The sequence below is a fragment of the Melospiza melodia genome, chromosome 11, assembly GCF_035770615.1.
Source record: "Melospiza melodia melodia isolate bMelMel2 chromosome 11, bMelMel2.pri, whole genome shotgun sequence".
Classification (NCBI taxonomy): domain Eukaryota; kingdom Metazoa; phylum Chordata; class Aves; order Passeriformes; family Passerellidae; genus Melospiza; species Melospiza melodia.
In genome coordinates, this window is record NC_086204.1 from 15,196,141 (window position 1) to 15,217,419 (window position 21,279).

At 36.5% G+C, this 21,279-nt stretch overlaps 1 protein-coding gene across 8 annotated transcripts in view; it reads left to right on the forward strand.

The window, feature by feature from the left end:
- The window catches only part of EVI5 (ecotropic viral integration site 5), a 70,856-nt gene that overhangs the window by 33,074 nt on the left and 16,503 nt on the right, over positions 1 to 21,279 (forward strand). For 7 of the 8 annotated variants that reach the window (XM_063165708.1, XM_063165707.1, XM_063165706.1 and 4 more), the window contains 6 exons: positions 1,804 to 1,938; positions 3,978 to 4,118; positions 4,631 to 4,789; positions 6,417 to 6,563; positions 9,268 to 9,363; positions 19,082 to 19,177. In XM_063165708.1, coding sequence (XP_063021778.1) covers positions 1,804 to 1,938; positions 3,978 to 4,118; positions 4,631 to 4,789; positions 6,417 to 6,563; positions 9,268 to 9,363; positions 19,082 to 19,177 — 774 coding nt within the window. The remainder of the gene's footprint in view (positions 1 to 1,803; positions 1,939 to 3,977; positions 4,119 to 4,630; positions 4,790 to 6,416; positions 6,564 to 9,267; positions 9,364 to 19,081; positions 19,178 to 21,279) is intronic. The other variant, XM_063165709.1, reaches the window with a different exon arrangement.

The window sequence follows — 21,279 nt, forward strand, 5'->3', positions numbered from 1 at the left end:
AAATCTGCTGTGTTCTCTCAATGTCCTGGAGAACACTGCATTTGCTCTCATTCCATGTGTATCACAGACAGAAACCTGGAACATAAAATGTAAGGTCCATGTAAGTTGCTGTGTGTATTGTGGGATGAACCTGTACAAAGAGCCAGGGAATAAAAAAGAGTGGTTGCTTTGCCTCTGCATGGTGTTACATGTGGTACTTGTGTTACTACATGATGTGAAACACCTGTAGAAATGAATCAGCATTGTCCACCATCCTCCTCCTTACACTCAAATCAGGTCTGCCTCCACTGCTTGCTGAGGCAAGAACGCTGTGTGGGTTGATAATGCTATGAATTCAAGTAGTATTGTATAAGGGGAAAATGAGTATTAATGTACAAGGCTCATAGTGTGTCTGTGTTCCATGTGTGTTCACGTGCACACAGTATGCTGAGTGCTTAAGTGGACAGTGTTAATGACACTAAAAACTGCCTGCCTGAGCTGCCTTTGCCTTTTAATGCTTTGTGCATATCCTCTTCATTGCAGCTTCCTGTAGGCACATATGTACAAGAAATATAGTAACACTAAGAGTAGAGTGTGCATTTTGAATTTGGATTGTACTGTAAGTCTCAACAAAAGGTTTAATTGACATGCAGAAGTATAAAAGCAAAAAAAATTCCTTGACTGTATAGTTACATTTAAATTCTTGTTCTGTCCTGTTTGCCTTTTATTTATACATAAAAAGTCAGTGTCACACCCTAACAGAAGCATGTGGAACTGAAGACTTCTGTTCATTTTTTAACTGTTTTTTAGATGTAAACTATGATGAAACTTTAGATGAAATTGTTTGATGCAAACATAATGTAAGACACAGCTGTATCTGTAGTATAATAAATAATCTTTTAAAAGTTGAATTGTAAATTAAAACTGAATCTATGAATCCAAGCATAGTACTTATATTTCACAATATAGTTAATGACGCCAAAAATATATGATTTTCCTCTAAATGTAATTTTCAGAGTAGCTGAAACACAGTAAACACAGTAACTAAACAACTACACTTTGAGGATTCCAACTCCCACTTTTTTCTTCAATCAGAAATTTAAAGGCTGATTTAGGTTGGTGTTGCCTATCAAGCAAGTTTGACATCTGTCAAACTGACAGGTCATTTTAAAGTGAACAAGGAAAGAAATAAAATGTATTTTTTAACTATTGATGGAGGGGAAAATTTAAGAGAGTCTTTTAAATAGAAGTGCTTCAGTTGGATGTATCTGAATCTCAGAAGGAATATATAGTGTGTGAGCAAACAAGACCCAAGAGCTGGAGTGAAGAAAAGGGCAAACCAAAGTCATTGTGCTTTGAAGCAAGTGTAGTTTATTTAAAGCCAAGATTATGGAAGGATTCTGTTGAATTGGAGTTCAAGTGAAAAAGGATTGAGTGATACTTGTACTAACCTTGTAATTAGTTAGTGTTTCCCAAACATCTTTTTCTGCAGATCACAAAATAATCACAAATCGTTTGAGAATCTTTCAGTTGGGTTGACAAGGAGAGAAAAGTGTGAGTTGCTGCTTGTCAGTACTGATAGGGGTCTCATTTTTGTCAGATACATTTGGTTGTGTGGAGGTGCAGTTGTTTGAGACACAGGGCAGTAGGGATATGTTTGTTAGCAGTCTGGACTGACATTAATAGACTTGTATATGGTAAGCACTTATGCTGGTACTCCTGATATTAAACATTTGAATGTACTTGTCCCACCAAATCTGGTATATAAAACCCCTTTCAAACAGTCTGTACTTCATACTAAACATATTTCTGCAAACTTTGTAGCATAAATGCAGTTCACGATACAGTGAAGACTTTGTGCTACAGCTGGAAAAAGAGCTGGTCCAAGCCAGGCTGAGTGAAGCAGAATCCCATTGTGCCCTGAAGGAGATGCAAGATAAAGTTCTAGAGATGGAAAAGGTAAATCAAACCAGGACCTCTGTACAGAACAGCACTAGAAACAAACTACAGGTCCCTGTCCTTCCTAACAAGCAGAACTGTGCTCTAGAACCTTCTCTTCTATGCTTCTGTGACTGTGAGATGCATTTCAAACCTGAAAGTACAACAATAAAACTAAGGTCTGTTTGTGCAGGGAAAGGTTTGTGAATAACTGATCACTTTTCTTCTATTCCTGAAGCCTGCTGTAGTGGAAAACTTGGATTCTGGCAAAGTCCTGAGAGGAAATATCAGTTGTTTCAAAATTATATCCTGCAAAAAGAGCAGTGGGCTTAGAGTGAGCATTGAGATGATGTGAAACTGAATATTTTGGAAGGGGATAAAGAATGGGTTCAATATTACCATTCCCATTGTGGGCAGGGAAAGAATCCCTTATCCCTTCACTGCTCAGTATCAGAATCTCTACTGCTTTTTGGGTGCCATGCTAGCTTGTGACTTATTGATGCCAGAGTTCCAGCTGTACTCAAATCTACTGTCAAACATTTACTTTTTTGAAGCAAAGTTTAACTGCAAGATAAACAAAAAAAAAAACCAATAACTGACCTGGTATAAAGCATGCTTTTCAGATCCTGTTGTACTGGCTTTGAAATTAGTTTCTTTAGGAAATTTTAATGAGCCATGTACCCAGGCTTTGTAGCTAATTAGATTGACCCCCTGGAGTCAAGATTTATTTTTCAGTTTTCTGATGGGCTTAGTATTAGTAGGGTGGTGGTTTTTACTGTATTGACCATTGCTAAGAATTCAGGATATAAAGTATTTTTCAAAATTCAGGAGACTGCTTAATCTTCATCAGTATAGAGACAGCATACAGTGCAAACTTAACTGTGAAGAAAAACTGGAATAGTGGGATTAGTTCCAGTGCACCAGACAAACTCAGACATACAGTAATATTTCAGTGTGTCATAATGAACTTATGCACATGACAAGGTGGCTGAAGTCCCTCAGATTCCTCCAGTAGAGCTCTTTACTGCTGGTAGTGATGAGTCAGGTAATCTGGGGAGCTTCTGCTGAATAACCTGAGACTTGCATGGCCACAATGACAGTGCCACAAGCATTCAGAAACAAACCCTCTCATTTCCTGTATTTGCCAATACTCAGATCCCAAAATTCCCATGGAATGCTAACCAATGGCTGCTGTGCTGTGTTCTGTTAATGTTAATCAGGTGCTTTACTCAACTCTCAAGAAAACCTGACAACTGTCGCAGTATTATACATCTGCAAAATCACTCAGTTTTGCTGAAAACAACTACAGGGAAATAAAGTGATGAAGAACAGTTCAGCTTTGAATATTTGGTGACCAGTGATTTGTTGTAGGGAGATTGTAGACAACCTGTCCATTTTCTTCCCCTCTTGTTTTTCTCCCACATTTCCATCATTAGGATTTTGTCTTTGTTATGCTTTTCCTGGTGTTTTCATGTTTTCTGTTCAGCCTTCTCTCACCTTTTTGCTTTTTCCTCATGTGTCTTGCACTGTTCATCTCTAAGACCTCTTGACTGTTGTTGTTTATAAATATTAACAGATGGTTCCTTTGTCAGCATATCTGTTCTCCTTTTCAAAGGCTGATGACCTACTTTCTAAAAAATGAATTTCCATTCATTATTTTTCCTGTAAACCTAAATAAAAGTTTTAGCTTTAAGGTGTAATTTCTGTTCACTGTTGCTTTACTTTTTATCAACTAGATCAAAACCTTCCAGATTACTCTCCATATTCTGATAGTGTGTTCAAATATTGTAAATGTAACATTTTGTTAGGGATACCATTCGGGGAAATGTTGAGGTAAGAATACCTAGAACTACTATCTTATATTTTTTTTTTGTAGTTGGCAGTTGGAAGTTATTTATACACACAATATCCAGAAGCTTAGATTGTTTGATGGTTTTTATTTTGCAGAGGATGTGTACTTAAAGTTCTCAGTTATTTTTGCAAGTCTATGTTCTTGGACTGGGTTTCACTAAGCACAATTTTATTCAAATACATATTTAAGAGGATGGTCCTTGTTGCAGAGGAACAGTTCCCTTCCTGATGAGGAAAATGTTGCCAGACTACAAGAAGAACTGATTGCAGTAAAATTAAGAGAAGCAGAATCTTTGATGGGTCTCAAAGAACTAAGACAGCAAGTCAAAGATTTGGAGGAACACTGGCAGGTATGGGCTGCACTACAATTTTATGAATTTTTGTTTTCACTGATAAAGCATAAGACTATAAAATGTTGAGATACTGAGATCAAGTAGAAACTAATGATTATGGATCAAACTGCTGAGGTGAGAAAATCCTTAAATTTGGCTGTCACAAGAAACTTAACTTCAAAAAATGTTAGAAATTGGTGCCTAGTTGTTATAGATGGCAGAGGGCCTGTTCTACCAGCTAACTGTAATGGTAGGAGGGAAATACCTGATCAGTACTCCTACTCTGCTGCATGTTAAAAAGGGCTAGAAATAGACAAAAGTCTCAGGATATACTTGCAGTTCACTGACTTAATGTAGTTGGGACTGAATGTGTTCAGTTTTTTAATTGTCTGTTCTTAAAACCAGTATGTTTCCATGGGATCAACAGGGGAACTCTAGCTATTTGTCCTCATATAACTGAGAGCTTAGATGAAGTAAGGAAACACCAGGAATGATCAGGCACTGCCAGCAAAACCATGCTGTTTTTCTAGCGTCACCTAGCTCGTACCACTGGAAGATGGAAAGATCCTCCCAAAAAAAATGCAGTGAATGAGCTCCAGGATGAGCTGATGACAGTGCGCTTGAGAGAAGCAGAAACCCAGGCTGAGCTGAAAGAGACCAAGCAAAGAATGATGGAGGTGGAGACACAGGTATGTTATTGAACACTGGGATGTGGGAATTGAGCTGGATGCTGGCAGTTCGCTGTTACATAGTAGATACCTGCTGATGATCTTCACTATCTACAGGACCTCAGTTCCAAAATGTGGGATGTTTTTACTTCTGTTAGATGGGGATGGTTCTGTTAGATGATCTAGTGCTTACAGTCCAACTTGAATGTCTCTTCTTCAATCTTTTTTGGGATTATGCTTCTTGAATTTCTAATTTGGATTAGTTGTTAGACACTGAATGTGTGCATCTTAAGTCATTAAATCTTAACAGGTGTAATAACAACAAAAGTATGTTTAAGGTGTTTTAAATTTCACAAATCTTACTGGCAGTTCTGATAATAGTAATGTTTACCTGGCAGTGTGTGCTTTTTTTTGATGACATTGGTGATTGATTTTCTGCTGAGGTCCTGAATCTGGTTACTAAGCTGGAGATTCAGCAAAGCAGCTGTGTATTGGTCAGGGGTATTTAGCAAAGGTTTGCCTTTAATGTGCCAGAATAGAAAAGCATGGGTTATGGCTGCTGAGGTTTGTGCAGAAAAGACACTCATACCTTTAATGCTGAGATTGTTTTTGTATAAGTAGGGAATAAGTTGCTAAGCACCTGAAATGAAAATGCACTAAAGTGGTGAGTTCATATTGTATTAATAAACTTTCACTCAAGTTAATAAGCACAATGTGCTGATGATTGAGAAGGATTTACATGAGGCTTCTAAGAAATCTTCCCATGAAATACCTGCTAAATATTACTTTTTGAAAGAGACCTAGGCATCCACAAAACTAAACAAACAACAACTTTACTTGAAAAGGTTCAGCAATTCCAGAAGCCAGGAGAGCATGTAAGGAGGTGTTATTGAAGATAGATGAAGCAACTGCAAGGCATAGGAAGGCTTCTTTCTGACAGAGGCACCGCTTTGTCTATACCAACTGAACGAGTTTCCTCTTGCTTTACTTTTAAAATTTTTAAATTTTAAAAAATTTTCACTGACGTGTCAATATTGTTTTGGTCAGTAGGGGGCGGAGAGATCCTGCTGTTTGGCTCGCATGTACTTAGGTACCTCTCACTTCAGTGTTACACATGGAGTCTTTGTATGTGCTTAGGCTGTTCAGCTGTCATCTGAGAAAAATGCCATTCTCCTGGTATGGTGTGCACAGCTTCAGGTACAAATGCTCTGACTTGCACTTGTGCACTGATCTCAACTAAGGTGCCGTGTTGCTTTCAGGAATTTACTGGGCAGGGAAATGTGCAAGGTCAGTATTTCTGACCTACCTGATCTTTCCTGGATGCATAGTGTAGCTGGGATACAAGTTCACAAAATCTGCCTTGCCTAGGCAACAAATTGGGAAAAAGAGATCTACTGGAGTGTGGTGGAGCTTTGCAATAATGTTCTTACAATGAGTCATCTGTCCAAGAACAATTTGAATATCCTGATGATAAGCAAATTATTGTGCAGTCTCTTCTGATTACCCTTGGGAAACACTGAATGCTTTTTCATCAAAAACTTTTTATGGTAAATCACCTCTAAGTCTGTTTTATCAGGCTTCAGGGACTTAGATTAATATCCTTTCCTTAACATGTATTTTGTTTCCTTGTTTTGGCCATACATTTCAGAACCAGATCAATAGCAATCACTTACGAAGGGCAGAGCAGGAGGTTACCAACCTACAGGAGAAGGTGCAGTATCTTTCTGCACAGAACAAAGGACTCCTGGCTCAGTTGAATGAAGCAAAACGTAGACAAGCAGAGATTGAATGCAAGGTAAATGACATCCTGAAAAGAATATTTGTGTGCTAATATATGTACATTTTAGTCTTGTCTGCCATTATTGGATAAAACTGTGTCTTAACTGAGAAGCATAAATCATAAAACCAAAATTCTTTTTACTGATTTTGACAATATCATTTTGAATTTACTATCTCACAAAAACCACTTGAGGTTTTGACAGAGCTGCTTCTTTGTGGTCCCACGAAGATAAACATTTACTTTAGAGCATGGTTCTACTCAGAAAAGTGTCTGTGTATAATATAAAAAGACTCCTCAGCAACAGGTTTCCATTTTTCTTACTGTCTTGCCAGTTCCATTTGTTTCTAGTGGGACTTGAATATACAGTGCAGTAAAGAAGTAACTGCTGCTGACTCATCAAACTCCATCACAAGCTTTTAGGAAAAAAGACACTGAAACTTAACTAGAAGAAATTGCTTCTACTGACTTTCTTGTTTGCCTCTGGTTTCCTAAGTACTATTTTTTTACTGCTGAGATGAATTTTACTGATTTTTTAAAATAATCATAATCTTGGTGATGCCTTTTTCATATAACCCATAACTTACTTTGATTAGTTTTTGATACTGAAGGTGCTCATTAATCCTTAAGAGATTGAGGATTGAGACTGTAATCAATATTCTGGTTTTATGTTGGCTATGTAAAGAGCAATATTAACCTGATTAATGAATTAGTACACATAAGTATTCTCAATGGGATAATACATTTGTAGAACAATGTTCTAAAGCATGAGCTAGAGAAAAGTGTGACAGTAATAGAGCACTAGTCATACTCTTTAGAGATTCTGTGAAATTCTTAAAGTAGCTATGGTGAATAGCCAGTGAAATATCTTCACTGACATCCTAACATTAGATCCTGAAAATTGTTTTGCAGCTAATTTTTACAGTTTTACAAGTAGTATTTGATTATATATCAAAACCAAAACCAGTTATTCCTGATTTCTATTAACTGATGTTGGATTATTTTTTTTCTTCTGTTTTTTTCAAGTTGTTTGAAATCATGCTCTAGTTTTATTTTTATCTTGGCTAGGTAGCAATATTTCTACTGTCTCAAAAAGTATATATTTAGATTTTCAACTCCAAATATATGCATAATAAAATGGGATGTTATTTCAGGAGCTTGTATTTTTCTTTTAAAAGGTGTCTTGAAATGCTTAAGCAGAAATTAAATTTTTCTTGTAGCCAGTTGCATCTCATACCACCTGTATAGCAACTGTTTTTGCCACAGGTGTGTATTATGTTTTTCCCTTTTTTATCTGACTACTGCTTCAAAAACAAGGATCAATTTGAATTTTTTTCTTGAAACTCACCACTGATCTTTCTAATCAGTTGTGCTAAAGAATTTATGATTTAAGGTTTGTGCCCCTACCCAGTCTTGTCTTTCCTACCATATCAACTTCTGTGGTAATTGCTGAGAGCATGCTCTGTTTCAGAGATAAAGCATCAGTGCCATCTGGAGCAGCACCATTGACTCGTCTCTTATGCCAAAGTCAAACCAAGCCAGTCTTTCCTTCAGCTTTCAGTTAAATATATGCAATCCTGTGGACTTGTCGGTTTGCCTTTATTTAAGCAATCATGCTACAGAATTTAGCAAGAATGGCTAAACTTTGTCTAGCACATGATAGATTTCTCTGAAATGGGCTCCACTGATTACAAATGCAGTTAATTGGGTCCTGTAGATTATATAGCTCCAATACAGGAATATTTAAAAAAGGAACCAAAACCAAACAAGTAGCATGTTTAGAAGTAGCTCCTATGGATAAGCTTTGATATGTTTGATTTTATTTTAAATGTACTGTCTAATGAAGGGTGATTGAGTACTGTTTGTTCGAAGCACACATTAAAATAACTGAAGTACTGGAACTGATTTGCAGTAAATACAGTTTAGTTACACCAGTCTGCTATAAAAGTAGGTGTACCTGAGCCTAATCTGTCTCTTCCCCAGAGCTGTTTGCTCTTCAGATAATTAGTATTGCTCACTAATTATCTAATGCTGCATTCTCTCTGTGGTTGTACCAGGCTGCTGACAATATAATATTGTTTTATGCTCTGAAGTCTTGAGGACTTGCCTCATGAATCTGGACATTTTTTTCTCTTTTTTCAAACTCCCTATCATTTATAGACAGACTAGTGGGTTAAGCTTACAGTGGGAGGCCAATTGTAGGTTACGTGCATTAGTATTTGATTCTAAAATATCTTTGTTTTATATTGTGACTAAGATAGCTGGACTAAATGAGGTTGAAAATACATTTGCTTTTGTATTTAGTTTATTTTTTAGGACAAAGGAAATTATTAAATAAGTAACTCTTGTGTAGCTTTGCTGTTTCTCTATACCTAAAATCCAAAATTAAAGCATGAACTGGTTTCTTTTATAATGTTGATTCTTTTTCTTAATTTACAGTAGAATATTTGTGGGAAATAAGACAGTTGTTTTCTGGACCTTGAAACTGATAACAGCAAGTTTTCATATCTGCAGAGATTATTTTTTGTAATTAATATACTTTAGAGTTTATATTAGATTATTGCATGCTCCTCCTATTGGTTAAAATTAAATTTAAGTTCTTTAGAATAGTGGTAGTTTGCAGAGCAGTATATTAAGTTTTCTCAGGATTTTGAGTAAAAGCAGTGCACACTCTTTAATCAGCTAAACTGGTGCTAGTTAGCTGCCCTTTGTGACTTTCCAGAGTAAAGAAGAAGTGATGGCAGTACGGCTCCGTGAGGCAGACCGCATCGCAGCTGTGGCAGAACTCCAGCAGCACATTGCTGAACTAGAAATCCAGGTAACGAGTGATGGCATTAAATGTCAAACTTGATACTGATTAGATTTTGTACTTTGTCAGGTTTTTTCTTCCTCTGCTGTGTTTCTTCATTAGTCTACTGTGAATACAAGACACTGCTTTACCAAGTGGGATAATGCTGTATTGCTGAATTCCTGTACAAGCAAAACCTTAAATCTAACTTGGGCAGATACCTGTGAGCTGTTAATAACTCCTTTTGTACAAATACCATGTTAAAGGCAACACTTTATTTAAATCTGACTTCTGTTTTGGTTTTTTTTTTCGTTGTAATTGGTACTTCTTACCAATTAAGAGATGAGATTGAAAACATCCTCTATCCAAAAATAGATGCATACAATTTTGATTCCAACGACCATTTTTTTTCTGTGCTTACTCTTCTGCTATGATCAGTATTGAAGGATTTATTGTAAAACTCTTACTCCCTTCATGTAAATCTTGAAACCAGAAATATTTACTGCTGCCACGTCACTGTAGGATCTCAAGATGCATCCTTTGGCCTCTGTGTTATTCCTTACACTTTCAGTTCCTTTTGGAACTTTCACCATCCCATGAACTTGCAGCTCCCTTTATAAGAAAAACGGAGATTGCCGTGCTTTATATTTTCTTGGCTTTGGGAAATCATGATGTCTTACTGTCTTACTGACCTTTCTATAATCATGTACTGTTATCCTGTCTGAATTCTGATGCAAAATTTTTCTTGGCTATTTTTACGAAGTTACAATCTAGTTGCTCTCTGGATTACTTTTTGTTAAACCTGGTGTTGCTATTGTGTTTCTTCCCTCTGAAATCTTTCCTTTGAGGTGATGATTTTATTATATAATTTCAAAGTCACCTTTTCCCTATCATTTCTCAACTAGTTGTATCTTTTTCATCTCTTTGTATATGGAATGTGCACATAAATTTCATTGAGCTTGCATAAAGAATTTTTGTTATATTTCCTCTAATGCAGCAGGCACTAAACTTTGAAAGTTAAAGCAATCATTTCTTTAAATCATATACTGCTTAGATAATGCTGTGATCTGTACATTAGAAATACCTAGATAAGTATGGTAAGCATTGCATATGAATCAGTTATCATCTAGAAAGATAACGAGAGAGTAGCTGAGTTAAGGTCAATCTTCTGCTCAAATTGGCATTTTAAAAAAAGAGAGGGGAAGTTTAAAGGTTACTTCAAACAATGTGATTTAGTAAGTGAGCAGTGAGTACTCATTTTACATTATTTTTACTTTAGCAGAGACTTCAAATGCCATGCTGCTTCCATTATTTGATAGATTCACATCTCTCAAAACGTAGTCAGTATGAACTGACTTATGAAATGGTGAATTCCCTCACAATCAGTTGGGAATTTTTGGATAGCTGGCATGCAATTCAGATTGTGTTCATTTTTTAGTGTAAATACATCTGACTTGGTTTTCTGTTGTTTAACTGATCAAACCATCCATGCTCCATCATTTTATTGCTCTCTCCTATTCCCATTCCATATTTCTGCTCAGTTTAGGGATCCCTAGATTGCATGTGGATTTTTGTACCTTGTCATGAGACAGAAAGAACTGCAGAAATGTAATCTATTTATGACTCCAGCTAATACATCCAAAGGATCACACTGTTCCTGTTTTGTCATCATATTGCACGCTCTCAGGTTCAGTTGGTTATCCACATCATCTCTCCTTCCTTTTCACAAGTACTACTTTGCACAATGCAATTTTTAGTTATGTTTTTATTATTATAGGTTTTTTTATTTCCTTCCAAAGTATATTTCAAGTCCCAGTCTTTATGGTATTCTTAGATTATCACCTGCTAATGATTTCTTGAGGTGGATCTCAGTAAAATTCTTGATTTTCTTCACAAAAGCGAGTGTGGCTGGGCTTTCTTTGTATACAGTGTGGAGTATGAAGTCATTTTGTGGCTGAGATTCATGTTCATTTGATGAGTTTGCACTGTTAGGTTTTTGGTGAGCATCTGATCTCAAACTTACTCTAGCAGGAAAGATAATTTCTTCAATTGTGAAATACAGATTTTTGGTGTGAACTTTATAGTGTTTAAAACAAATAATTTAGCAGAATTAAGTTCTGCTAATGTTTATTTATTTTTGACACTATAGACATTACTTGAACTGCTTTTATTGTACTGTGGTAGATGTCTAGATTTTTTAAAAAATCTAAGCAGATATTTTTCACCAGTGTGTTTTGCCAGCAAATATGAAACTTATGATCAGAACTTCCTTTTTGGGTACTCATGCTTAAAAGCCTTTGAAACACCTGCACCAAAAGAAATAATAATGGAAGTAGTAATGGAATTGGAAAACCTGAATTCCCAAAACTTGTCAACCATAAAATATGCAATTGTGATAACAGGGTTTAAACAAAAGTGAATTTTAAAGGAGATTGAAAATCTAGATAACTTCTTCATCACTGGAGAAAGAGCTGCCTCCCACTCTCTTCTGTTCAGCTTGTAATCAGGTGACAGCTGTAATTGCTGTCACCTGATGTGGGGAGCAGAGGCCCTTTTAATCAGAACTTGCCTTAATGACTTGAAATGCAATATTTAATACCAGAAATACATTTAGCCAGTCTTGGAGAAGAGGCACCAGGATTAAAGTACAGATTCAAGTGCATCACAAATAGGTCTGCTTGTCAAGCTGTTTCAAAGCTGATAAAAATGAAGGGAGGAAGTTAACCTACCACATAACCTTCCCCTTATTTTTTTTGAGGGGGGTGGTGCTTTTCTAAGAAGTTCAAGGGATTCATTGCCAGGTCCACACGGGTCATAGCAACACTTAACCTAAATTGCAAGGTTTTCTTTTAAAAGTTTACGTAGGTGTAGGTGCAAGACAGTGATGTTAAATTTGTAATGCAGAGTATCACTACTCCCACATAAGAACTGATCTGACATCACACACACACATGCTAGATTTAAATCACAGTTTCTGGGTCACTCTTAGTTTTGGTTAGTAATAATGACAGGGATGGAGAGTGAGCTATCATTCAATAACAGATGTAATTCTGCAACAAGTTGTCAGTTTATTATGTTGTTAAGAAGTTATTTCTTAATATATTCTAAATGTCACCTTGTCTTGTTTGAGCATTCAGTTCATGATGCTGAGCTTTTAAACTTGTGTGTAAGTATATTGAAATGCAATGAGTTGTCCAATACATGATGGATATTCTAGGTATTTCTTTAGACTTTCTGTGCAAAAATAGCATGGAATTGAAGTATAACTGAAGTTTAACTTATGAAGTGACAAAGAAAAACCCTGATGTTATAACCCTGTTATGTAGAAACAAAGGTTTACTTTGTCAGCATTTGTTTATTTGTTTACTTCTCTAGCATGTCTTTACTTTTCTCTCACTTGCAAGTTCAGCTTATGTTTGGGAGGTAAACATAGAATCACAGAATGGCTTGGATTGCAAGGAATCTTGAAGATCTTTTTTCAACCTCCCTGCCATGGGCAGGACAGCTTTCCCTAGACCAGGCTGCTTCACCATCTTCACACGAAACAATTTCTTCCTAATATCCAATCTCCATCTACCCACTTTCAGTTTAAAGCCATTCCCTGTTGTCCTGTGACTATATGCCCTTGTTAAAATTCCCTCTGCAGCTCTCTTGTAGCCTCCTTAGGAAAGGGCTCCAAGGTCTCTGAAAGGAGCATACATAGTTCTTTCTGGTTGCATATGGGCAGCCCTGCTGGTCCACTGATGTTGTTTTGGCTTTAAGTTTTTCCTGACAGTAATTGAAAGAAGAATAGAAAAATTCAGGCAAGGTTAAATGAGTTACAAGCTGCAGTCACTCAGCTGCCTAGGGTGAGGAGCAGTGTGCCAGTGGAAGTGTAGGCAGGTTGAGGAAGCAGAGTGGGACAGGTGTAGCCTCTGCTTGGCAGCTTAATTCCTTTCCCTCCATTTCTATGCAGGCTGGTGACTGTAGTATCCTCTTAAATTATCCATGCCTGGGTTGCGTTGGGCAGCATAGAGCATACTTGTAATATGAAAAACTAGTTTTACATCTGAGTAATCTGATGCAAAAACTATCCATAAGAATTAATTCTTCTTTTGGTTAGGTTGATCTGGACAGACAGTAACATCACTTCTTGCTGCTGTGTTTCCTGGCAGATTCAGAGAATTGTCACATTTACCCTATCTCTAACCTGGTCAAAGCAGCTTTGAGAACAACTGTAAAGGAAATCCATGATTGTGCTAGTAATCTCTCCACAGCTTAAACTTTTAGCACTATTTCTTTAGAATGAAGCCTTTCTGTGACCTCTGTTTAATAACTTTTCCAAGTACTGACTGTTCAGTAAAGAAATTGTTTCCATCTTTTCAAATTACAGGAAACCCTTTTTTTACTCTTATCAATAGTGGTGTGTGATGTTAGTGATGTGTTTTTTGAAAGTCTAGAATGAGTCACTGTAAAGTCACTGAAAGGACACTAGTTACCACATCTACCCTTCTGAATATACTTAATTTACATTTTTAATGCAGTGTCTTTTGCCACAAAGTAAGAATTTTAAAGTCTCTCCTGAAAAGAGGGTGAGGCAAGTTGTTACCAAGTAAATATTTCTAAGTCAGAAAAGATCGAATTAAGAGTGTTAGGGAAACATCCTATCTTTCAGTCATTTTTAGTAAAGATGTTACTGAGGAACAGACAGTTGTCTAGTGTGCCTGGAGTTGACTGCCTATGTAAATTTTTTTTCTGTGATTTTAAGTTCACAGTTATTAAAATGAAAACAACCCTAGATGTTTTCTTATTATTTAAAACAGCTTATTTTCTTATTGATGTATATTTCCTTTCCTATTCAATGTGAAAATTGAGTGTTTTAGGAAAGTGGTACTCCTGTTGGGATGAAACACCTGCAACTGGAATTTGATTACACTGATCTTCTGTGTCTTAAACTTTGATCAAGCAGCAAAAGCCAGCTTAAGGCCTCCAGTGTTTTTTCAGGTGCTTTCTGGTGATTTATTTATTTGTTGTATAAACCCTTTTTTATTATGAGTACCAAACTTGATTTTGGGAGGCTGTTATACAGTAATGGTTTCAGGTATTTTATATCTTCATTTTTTTAAGCAGTCTGTCCCTGCACTCTTGTGTTGCCAGCTATACATCCTGGCCTGATGCTAAATGAATTTAAAAAGTCTCCATATGTTCAGGAGTTCTCAGTAGCATCAGGTGGCTTTTTGAGACTAGCTGTTGCTTCTTGGCAAGATGCTTTTTTCTTAGAAAGCCAGATAAAAGAGCATTTAAGTGTGATATGAAAACCATGATTCTCAGCTGGTAGTTTTTTGTGGACAGAATTTTTTCTCATTTTAAGGAGAAAATTTTTGGAGTTTAGATTTTTCTTCTCAAGAGCTCTCAGTGTAGCTCTTGATATGCACACAAGTACTGTCACTCTACTGCTTCACAGCAGCATGAGAGAGGTGAGAGCTTCCAAAACTGTGAAGGGGCCTGAGTTCTGTTTTAGCAGCGGGTTTTTTTGATCTGTAGAGCTCATTTCCTGCTTGGCTGCCCGTGCTACTCCCACTATATACACAGCCTCTGGGGCAGGGGGTTGGACTGTGGATTGCCTGAGTACCCTGCTACAAGCACCGTGTGGAGGGTGATGGCTGCCACGAGGTGTTTGTTACCCTGGGAAAGATTTCTAACCCTGGTGCTGCTGTTGGAGCTGGTCTGTCAGAAGAGACTAAAAAGGAGCAGTTAAAAGTCTTCAAAAGCAGTGAAATCAAGATGATGCATCTTTAATGACAGTGTAACACCAGTTGGCATTGCTGTGCTAAAAATCCTTCAGGCAAGAGGAGGTGGGCACTGCAGCGGTGCCGGTACGCAGACGCAGTACGCCAGGGATGTGGGTGTAGAGATTCATTCACATGTGACTGCAGGAGGCTTTAAACAAATTCCTACGTTCTAGAATTGACTAGCTTTCATTATTTTGCAATTCTGATAATACCCACACTTTGCTTATTTATACGTTCTCTGATTTTTTCTCTGTATATTAATTTTACATTTAAAATTACTATGATTTGCCTAACAACCAGCTGTTTTTTGTGTTGTGACTTCTCCAAATATCACAGATTTGTTACAAGAGTGCTCCCCCTCACCCTCAACCACCAAAAAACCGAGCAAGCAACCCACATCCTATGTGAATAACTCTAGATTTAAACAATTTAACATGGAGATTACTAATTACTTATGCTGTTCTCTTTTAAAAGGTGTGATATTCAGACCTTAAAGACTTCTAAATTGTAAGTGGAGCCTTAACATTCAGTTTTGAACCCTTACTGTTGATTTGAGTGCTTTCCTCAGAGCTGCTCAAGCACAGTAGTCCAAAACTATTCAAGCACAGTATACAAGCAATGCAGAGTTAAATGTCCTGTTCCTACTAAAGTAAATGTCACAATAGGAAGCATTAAGTGAAATTAAGCTGCATGAAAGCAATTTAATTTTTCTTATGCCAGTGCAACTGTGTAGTAACTGTGTAGTATGGCTTCACCTTGACTACTGTGTGCAGTCCTTGGCTCTGCTATTTCAGAAGGATGTGAAGGTCCTTGAATGTGTCCAGAGGGAAATAAAGCTGGTGAAAGGGCTGAAAACAAAGTCCTGTGAGGAGTGGCTAAGGATTTTGGGCTCAATTTCAGAGACAAGCTGAGGGGTGGTGGTGTCAAGCTCCCCTAATGAAAAACGACTGTTACTACGAAATTTAAGTTCCTCACATTCAAATTTGCCTTTGATTAATGAATGCTCATCATAAGGTGGGAATTATTTGCATTAAGTTCAGATGACGTGCTAACATGAAATGTCAGTGGAAGGTGAAACAATTTGCAAGATCATGGTAATACTTTGTACTTGTATAAAAATGTATGTATTGATGAGAAATATCAGTCTCATTTCACAGTATTAAAGAATATTGGGTAACTTAAAAATCATAATATGACAGATAAATTTTGAAGGACTTTTTTGTTCATTAGACAAAGGTAAGCTTTCAGCTGTCTACTTATTATTTCTTCTCTAAATTAGATTATTTTGATAGAAATTAAAATATATTTTAATGCTGTGATGTCTGACTCCTGCATGTTTTCCAGTAGTTTGCTGCCACACTTGCATAAGAATCTTTAAAAGACAATGGCATGATCAGCATAGTAGACTATACTTTTCTGTTGGTCAGGGATGAGCAGCAGATGTAAAGAAGACTCAGATATCTTGTAGTAATTTTTTTCCTATGTCATCCTTCCAATTTATCCACTGTGGACAGACTGGTAGCCCATAGAAGATGCGATTATTTAATTAGGAAGATGATTTTTTATCAGCAAGTTAGAAGGATCAGCTTCTGATCACTTGCATTTTGAATGTTGCAAGAGGAAGTTACAGCATGACCTTTCTAAAAGTATGTTTGTAGAAGATGCAGGGTTACTTTTTTTTGGTTTGTGAATTGCTAGCTCTACAAAATCTGTAGTTCTGAAAGGAAAACTGAAACTTACTTGCCTTTCAGTAATAATGGCCCCCTTACAAGCCAGGCTTATGCCTTCCATTCAGCTCTAACTGACTGTAGATACAATCAGTTCTTCTGGGAGAAAATACACACAATTACTCTGTAATATCTGCATTGACTCTACAGTGTTATTCCTAGAATAAAAAGTCACCATTACACCACTTCAATGTAATGGAAGTGTGGAATTCCCATATGATATATGCAAACAGCTTTCAGCTGTTTGTGTGCCAAACCCAACCTGCTAAATGTTCCTGCTTCTGCTGTTAGTTTATACAGTCTGACCTTGGCAGTGCCTGTTTCACAGCCCATTGTGCACCCAGTTTCTACCTAAGCTCAGCTGTTTGTTACACTTCTGTTTTAGAAGGGCTATGGCATCTCTCTTCTGCTTCTGCTAAAACTTTGCTTTACTGTTGCATTTTGATTGCAGAGTGCGTAGTGAGTAGAGTCCATAGAGTAAGAGGCTTAAATGGGAAAGTCAAGGTTTCAAACAGAGGGAAAGGACTTAATAATTTCTCCCATATATTCCTGCTACCTCAAGAGATCAGGTCGTGCTCAATGTGTGCAATCTTAGTGTCTGACAGCAAGGAAGATTTTTTCATATGCTGATGTATTTTTAGTCTGCAGGTTATGTTGCTTTTGTTTCTTAGGCCAGTAGTCATTCTTGTAGAGAGAGATGATGGGGTTAGACCGCTTTTGGGTTTTTTGATCAATTTAGGACAGGAACTATTGTTAACATTAATGCTACCTTTCTGTACGTGTGTGAATTTGGCCATAGGTTACATTGGAAATTAGGTTCAGTATGGAAATAGGCATTAAAACATCTTGTTCTTGTTACAGATTTTGGGAGTTAATAGTGATTATGATAAAATTATTTTTTGAGTAATTTTGTAATGCATACCTCGCTGCAAGAAAAACAAAGCCTGAAAAAAAGTGATATGGCTTCGATATTGCCAATACTGACAGTGTTCTAGATTGTTCTCTTCATCCAGCAAAAGGGTTTGGAAGGTAGCATGTTCTGTTCTCATAGTTTTGTCCTGGGGTTTATATTTCAGAAGGATGTTTTAAAGGAACCTCTCCATTAAAGCTTTTTGTCTTATCCTTTGATGAACAGTTAACACTTTTCATTCTAAAAGGTATTTAACCTCTCTTTGCTAACGACTTTCAATTTGGCTGTTGAAGTAAACTGTTTGCTTTCTTCAAGTGTAATTAAAACTTCAGCAAAATGAGCTATAGGTAGAAAAACAAGATATTCCCATTATATTTGTATTTCTGTAATATATTGCTCATATGTGATTTACAGTCAAGGTAAAGGGTTTTATAAAACCAAGATGCTTGCATTCTGTAGAGCTGGTGGCTGCTTCAGAAATTATTTAGCTAGAAAAAGGCAAGAACAGAGTTGTTCTGCATTTTATTAGTAGCAAGTAGAAAATATGGAGTGTATTCCTCATCAGGGTGATTATTTATCTCAGATCTGCCAGGTTTGGTTCAGTCACATTAGGATTCCCTTTAGGGACAAGATGGAAACCAGTGCTGCAGGCATTCAGTGCAAGCCTTTTCAAGCATCCTGAAATGTAGGAGTTGCATTTGATTGACAAATGAGGGAAACATCATATTCATCTTAATCTGTTGTTTCTGTTTGCTTTGTTTTTTACTTGCCAGCTTTTCTGTATGCCTCTTGAAGCATTGGTATTAGGGGACATTAATTTATACTGTCTGGAACTCCTACATGACAAATACCACAATATTTTGGATGTTACAGCTCTTCTTACAGGACAAAAGAAACTTGTCTTATATAGTGTTTCCTAGTGCATGTCCTACAAAGCAAGGAAAGAATTGTTTTGTTTAATTGGAGACAAAAGAATATGTGTTGTTGCTAAAGGATAAACTTTAGTGAAAATAAAATATGCTATGTTCCATGTATTGACAACGTTCTGTAGGAGTGGTTTACTAAAATGCAATCTCTTGTGCAAAGGATGTGGATTCCACCTGTGAAGCTGTTAATTCTTCCTGCTCCTCCATAGAATCCTGCATTGTACTGTTGAGAGAGTCAGCTTGGTCTGAGCCACTGTCAGATAGCTGCTGGAACTTCAACCAAATGAAAGTGCTGAGTGGTGTCTGGGAATAGCTTCTGTTCGTGACAGAAATATGCAGACAGTTAAAATAAGATTTTTAATATAGTAGATCTTTGAATAATTTGAATATGATTCCTTTTTTTAACCAAAACAGAAAGAAGAAGGAAAAATTCAAGGGCAGCTTAATAAATCTGATTCTAACCAGTACATCAGAGAGCTGAAAGATCAGATAGCTGAGCTGCATCATGAGGTGAGTGATATTATACTACAGTCTCTGATCTCTTGTAACTTTTGTCCTTTCACCTGTGGCAGGTTTTGCTTATTTAATAGTTATTACATCTTCAGTACATGTTTTTGTTGAAGTACATTATTTTAAATTAATGCAATAAAACTCTTATACAAGAATCTTGCCTTTATCTTGGAATGTAAGAGAACAAAACAGTGATTAGTTTTGTGATTTGACATTAAATGAGATTGGCAATGTTCCATCTTGACTTTTTCCTTAATTTCATTAATTGATATATTCATATTGCATTTACTCCATTTGGAACTGCATCTATGAAAATAAGCCCCTTGATGTCTTTATTTGCTACAGCTGTTAAGGCCACTATAGTTAGAAGCTAAACCTCACTTGTGCAAGTGGAAGAATTCATGCGTAAATTTTCTGGTTCTTGCTGTTGCAAGGATGAATTTTATGTGGTAGTATACTGAGATTGCTTAAAAAAAAAAGAAGGATGCTTGCTTAACATCAGTTAACAGATTTTTAACTTTTAAACTGCCAAAACCTTCAATCTATGAAATGTCTGTCTTCAAACTTCCTTGCTCTAATAGGTGTAGTAACTTTCTGTTAGTTAAAAAGATCAGAAGATCTTGAAACCAAAATGGCTTATGTAACTCCTGTGCTCACTGGCTCATTTCAGTTCATGCTGCATGGTGAAGAAATGTCTTTACCCAATACTCTACCATGTGCAAAATGCCTGCTCATCTTTGCATAGAGTCTCTTTCTAGCCTTTTCATACACAGCTCTGAGAATGTTGCTTAAAACCATAGGATTCAAAAGCAATTCAACCTAATTGTTTGTTGCCTTTTTGCTTTTATTAAATAAACACATCCTTTCTTTAAGTGTAGATAGTGTTTTCATAACAATCTGAGTAGATCCAAGCTTTTAGGATCAATCCCTTGAGACTTATAACACAGTTGAGCATCTTGGAATGTTGTCTCTGCTATAGATCACTATGCTATAGATGTAGGATAGTCTCTAGGGTCATCAGTCCAGCACCTTTACTAGTCATTAAGCTCACTTAAAAACAGATTTAAAAATCAATAACCTGGCTTTCTCCATTAAAGCACTCTAATTAGTTTTCTTTGTTGCTTGCTTGAAGAATTCCCAGAAAGCTAGATATTTAGTGTATTTTTACATTATGACCAAAATAAGGCACTGTACTGACTTTTTCCTCTGCTCACTGTAGGTTTAAAAGGTAAGAAACAATGCTTTGGGGGAAAAGTAGAATTATTCTTGGAAAGCTGTTGCATAATTTTCTCTATACAATCATCTGTTTCGTGCCTGGCTGAGCAACTCAATTGTCATGAAGGCAGGCAATATTGTACATCTGTAAATGTGTATAAGTTAATGTGAACAGGTTGGAAAGAAGATGAGAGAAGATTTCATAAGCTGACAGAATAATGATAATTCTAAGTAATACCAGTGATTTCCTGGTTCAGTTCATTCTAGTCAAATCTTTATCAGCATTTCAATTTGGCAGAAAGGAAATGCTGTGAAGAACATGAATTTCAACAATAGCAGAGTTTGAGTAATTTCATGTAGAAGAGCACTCCTCTTCCCAGATATGTGCTTTGTGGTGGCTAAATTTTTAATTTCCAAGCTAGAGAAACGCTATAGGAAGGAAATCCTTCCAGGATACATAGGAACAGTAAGAAGAAATTGTTTGACTTGATGATTTTACAAATATTTTCTGACTAGTCATTCTATGATTTCATGAAACTCTGTATGTAATAGACATGTGCTACCTTGGCAACATTCTGCATGCTTTTTACACAGACTATATTCAGGCCTGGAAGTCTTTGTTTACTAATGATTTATTTTCCCCTTTCCCCTTTACTGTTACCTATTTATTTGTCTAGTTTTTAAATCAAATCTTAAGAGGGAAAGCAATGTTTCCTCAAAAAGCAAAATCTGAAGAAAATGGCAACAGGAAGAGGCAAAAATGTTTGCTCTCAACTGCTAAATTTTAGAAGTATAATTAATTCAATGCTAGTTAAATAAACAACTTCCTTAAATCTGCACTGAAGTGTCCTCATGCATACATCCATTAATGGCCATGCTCTTTGTTT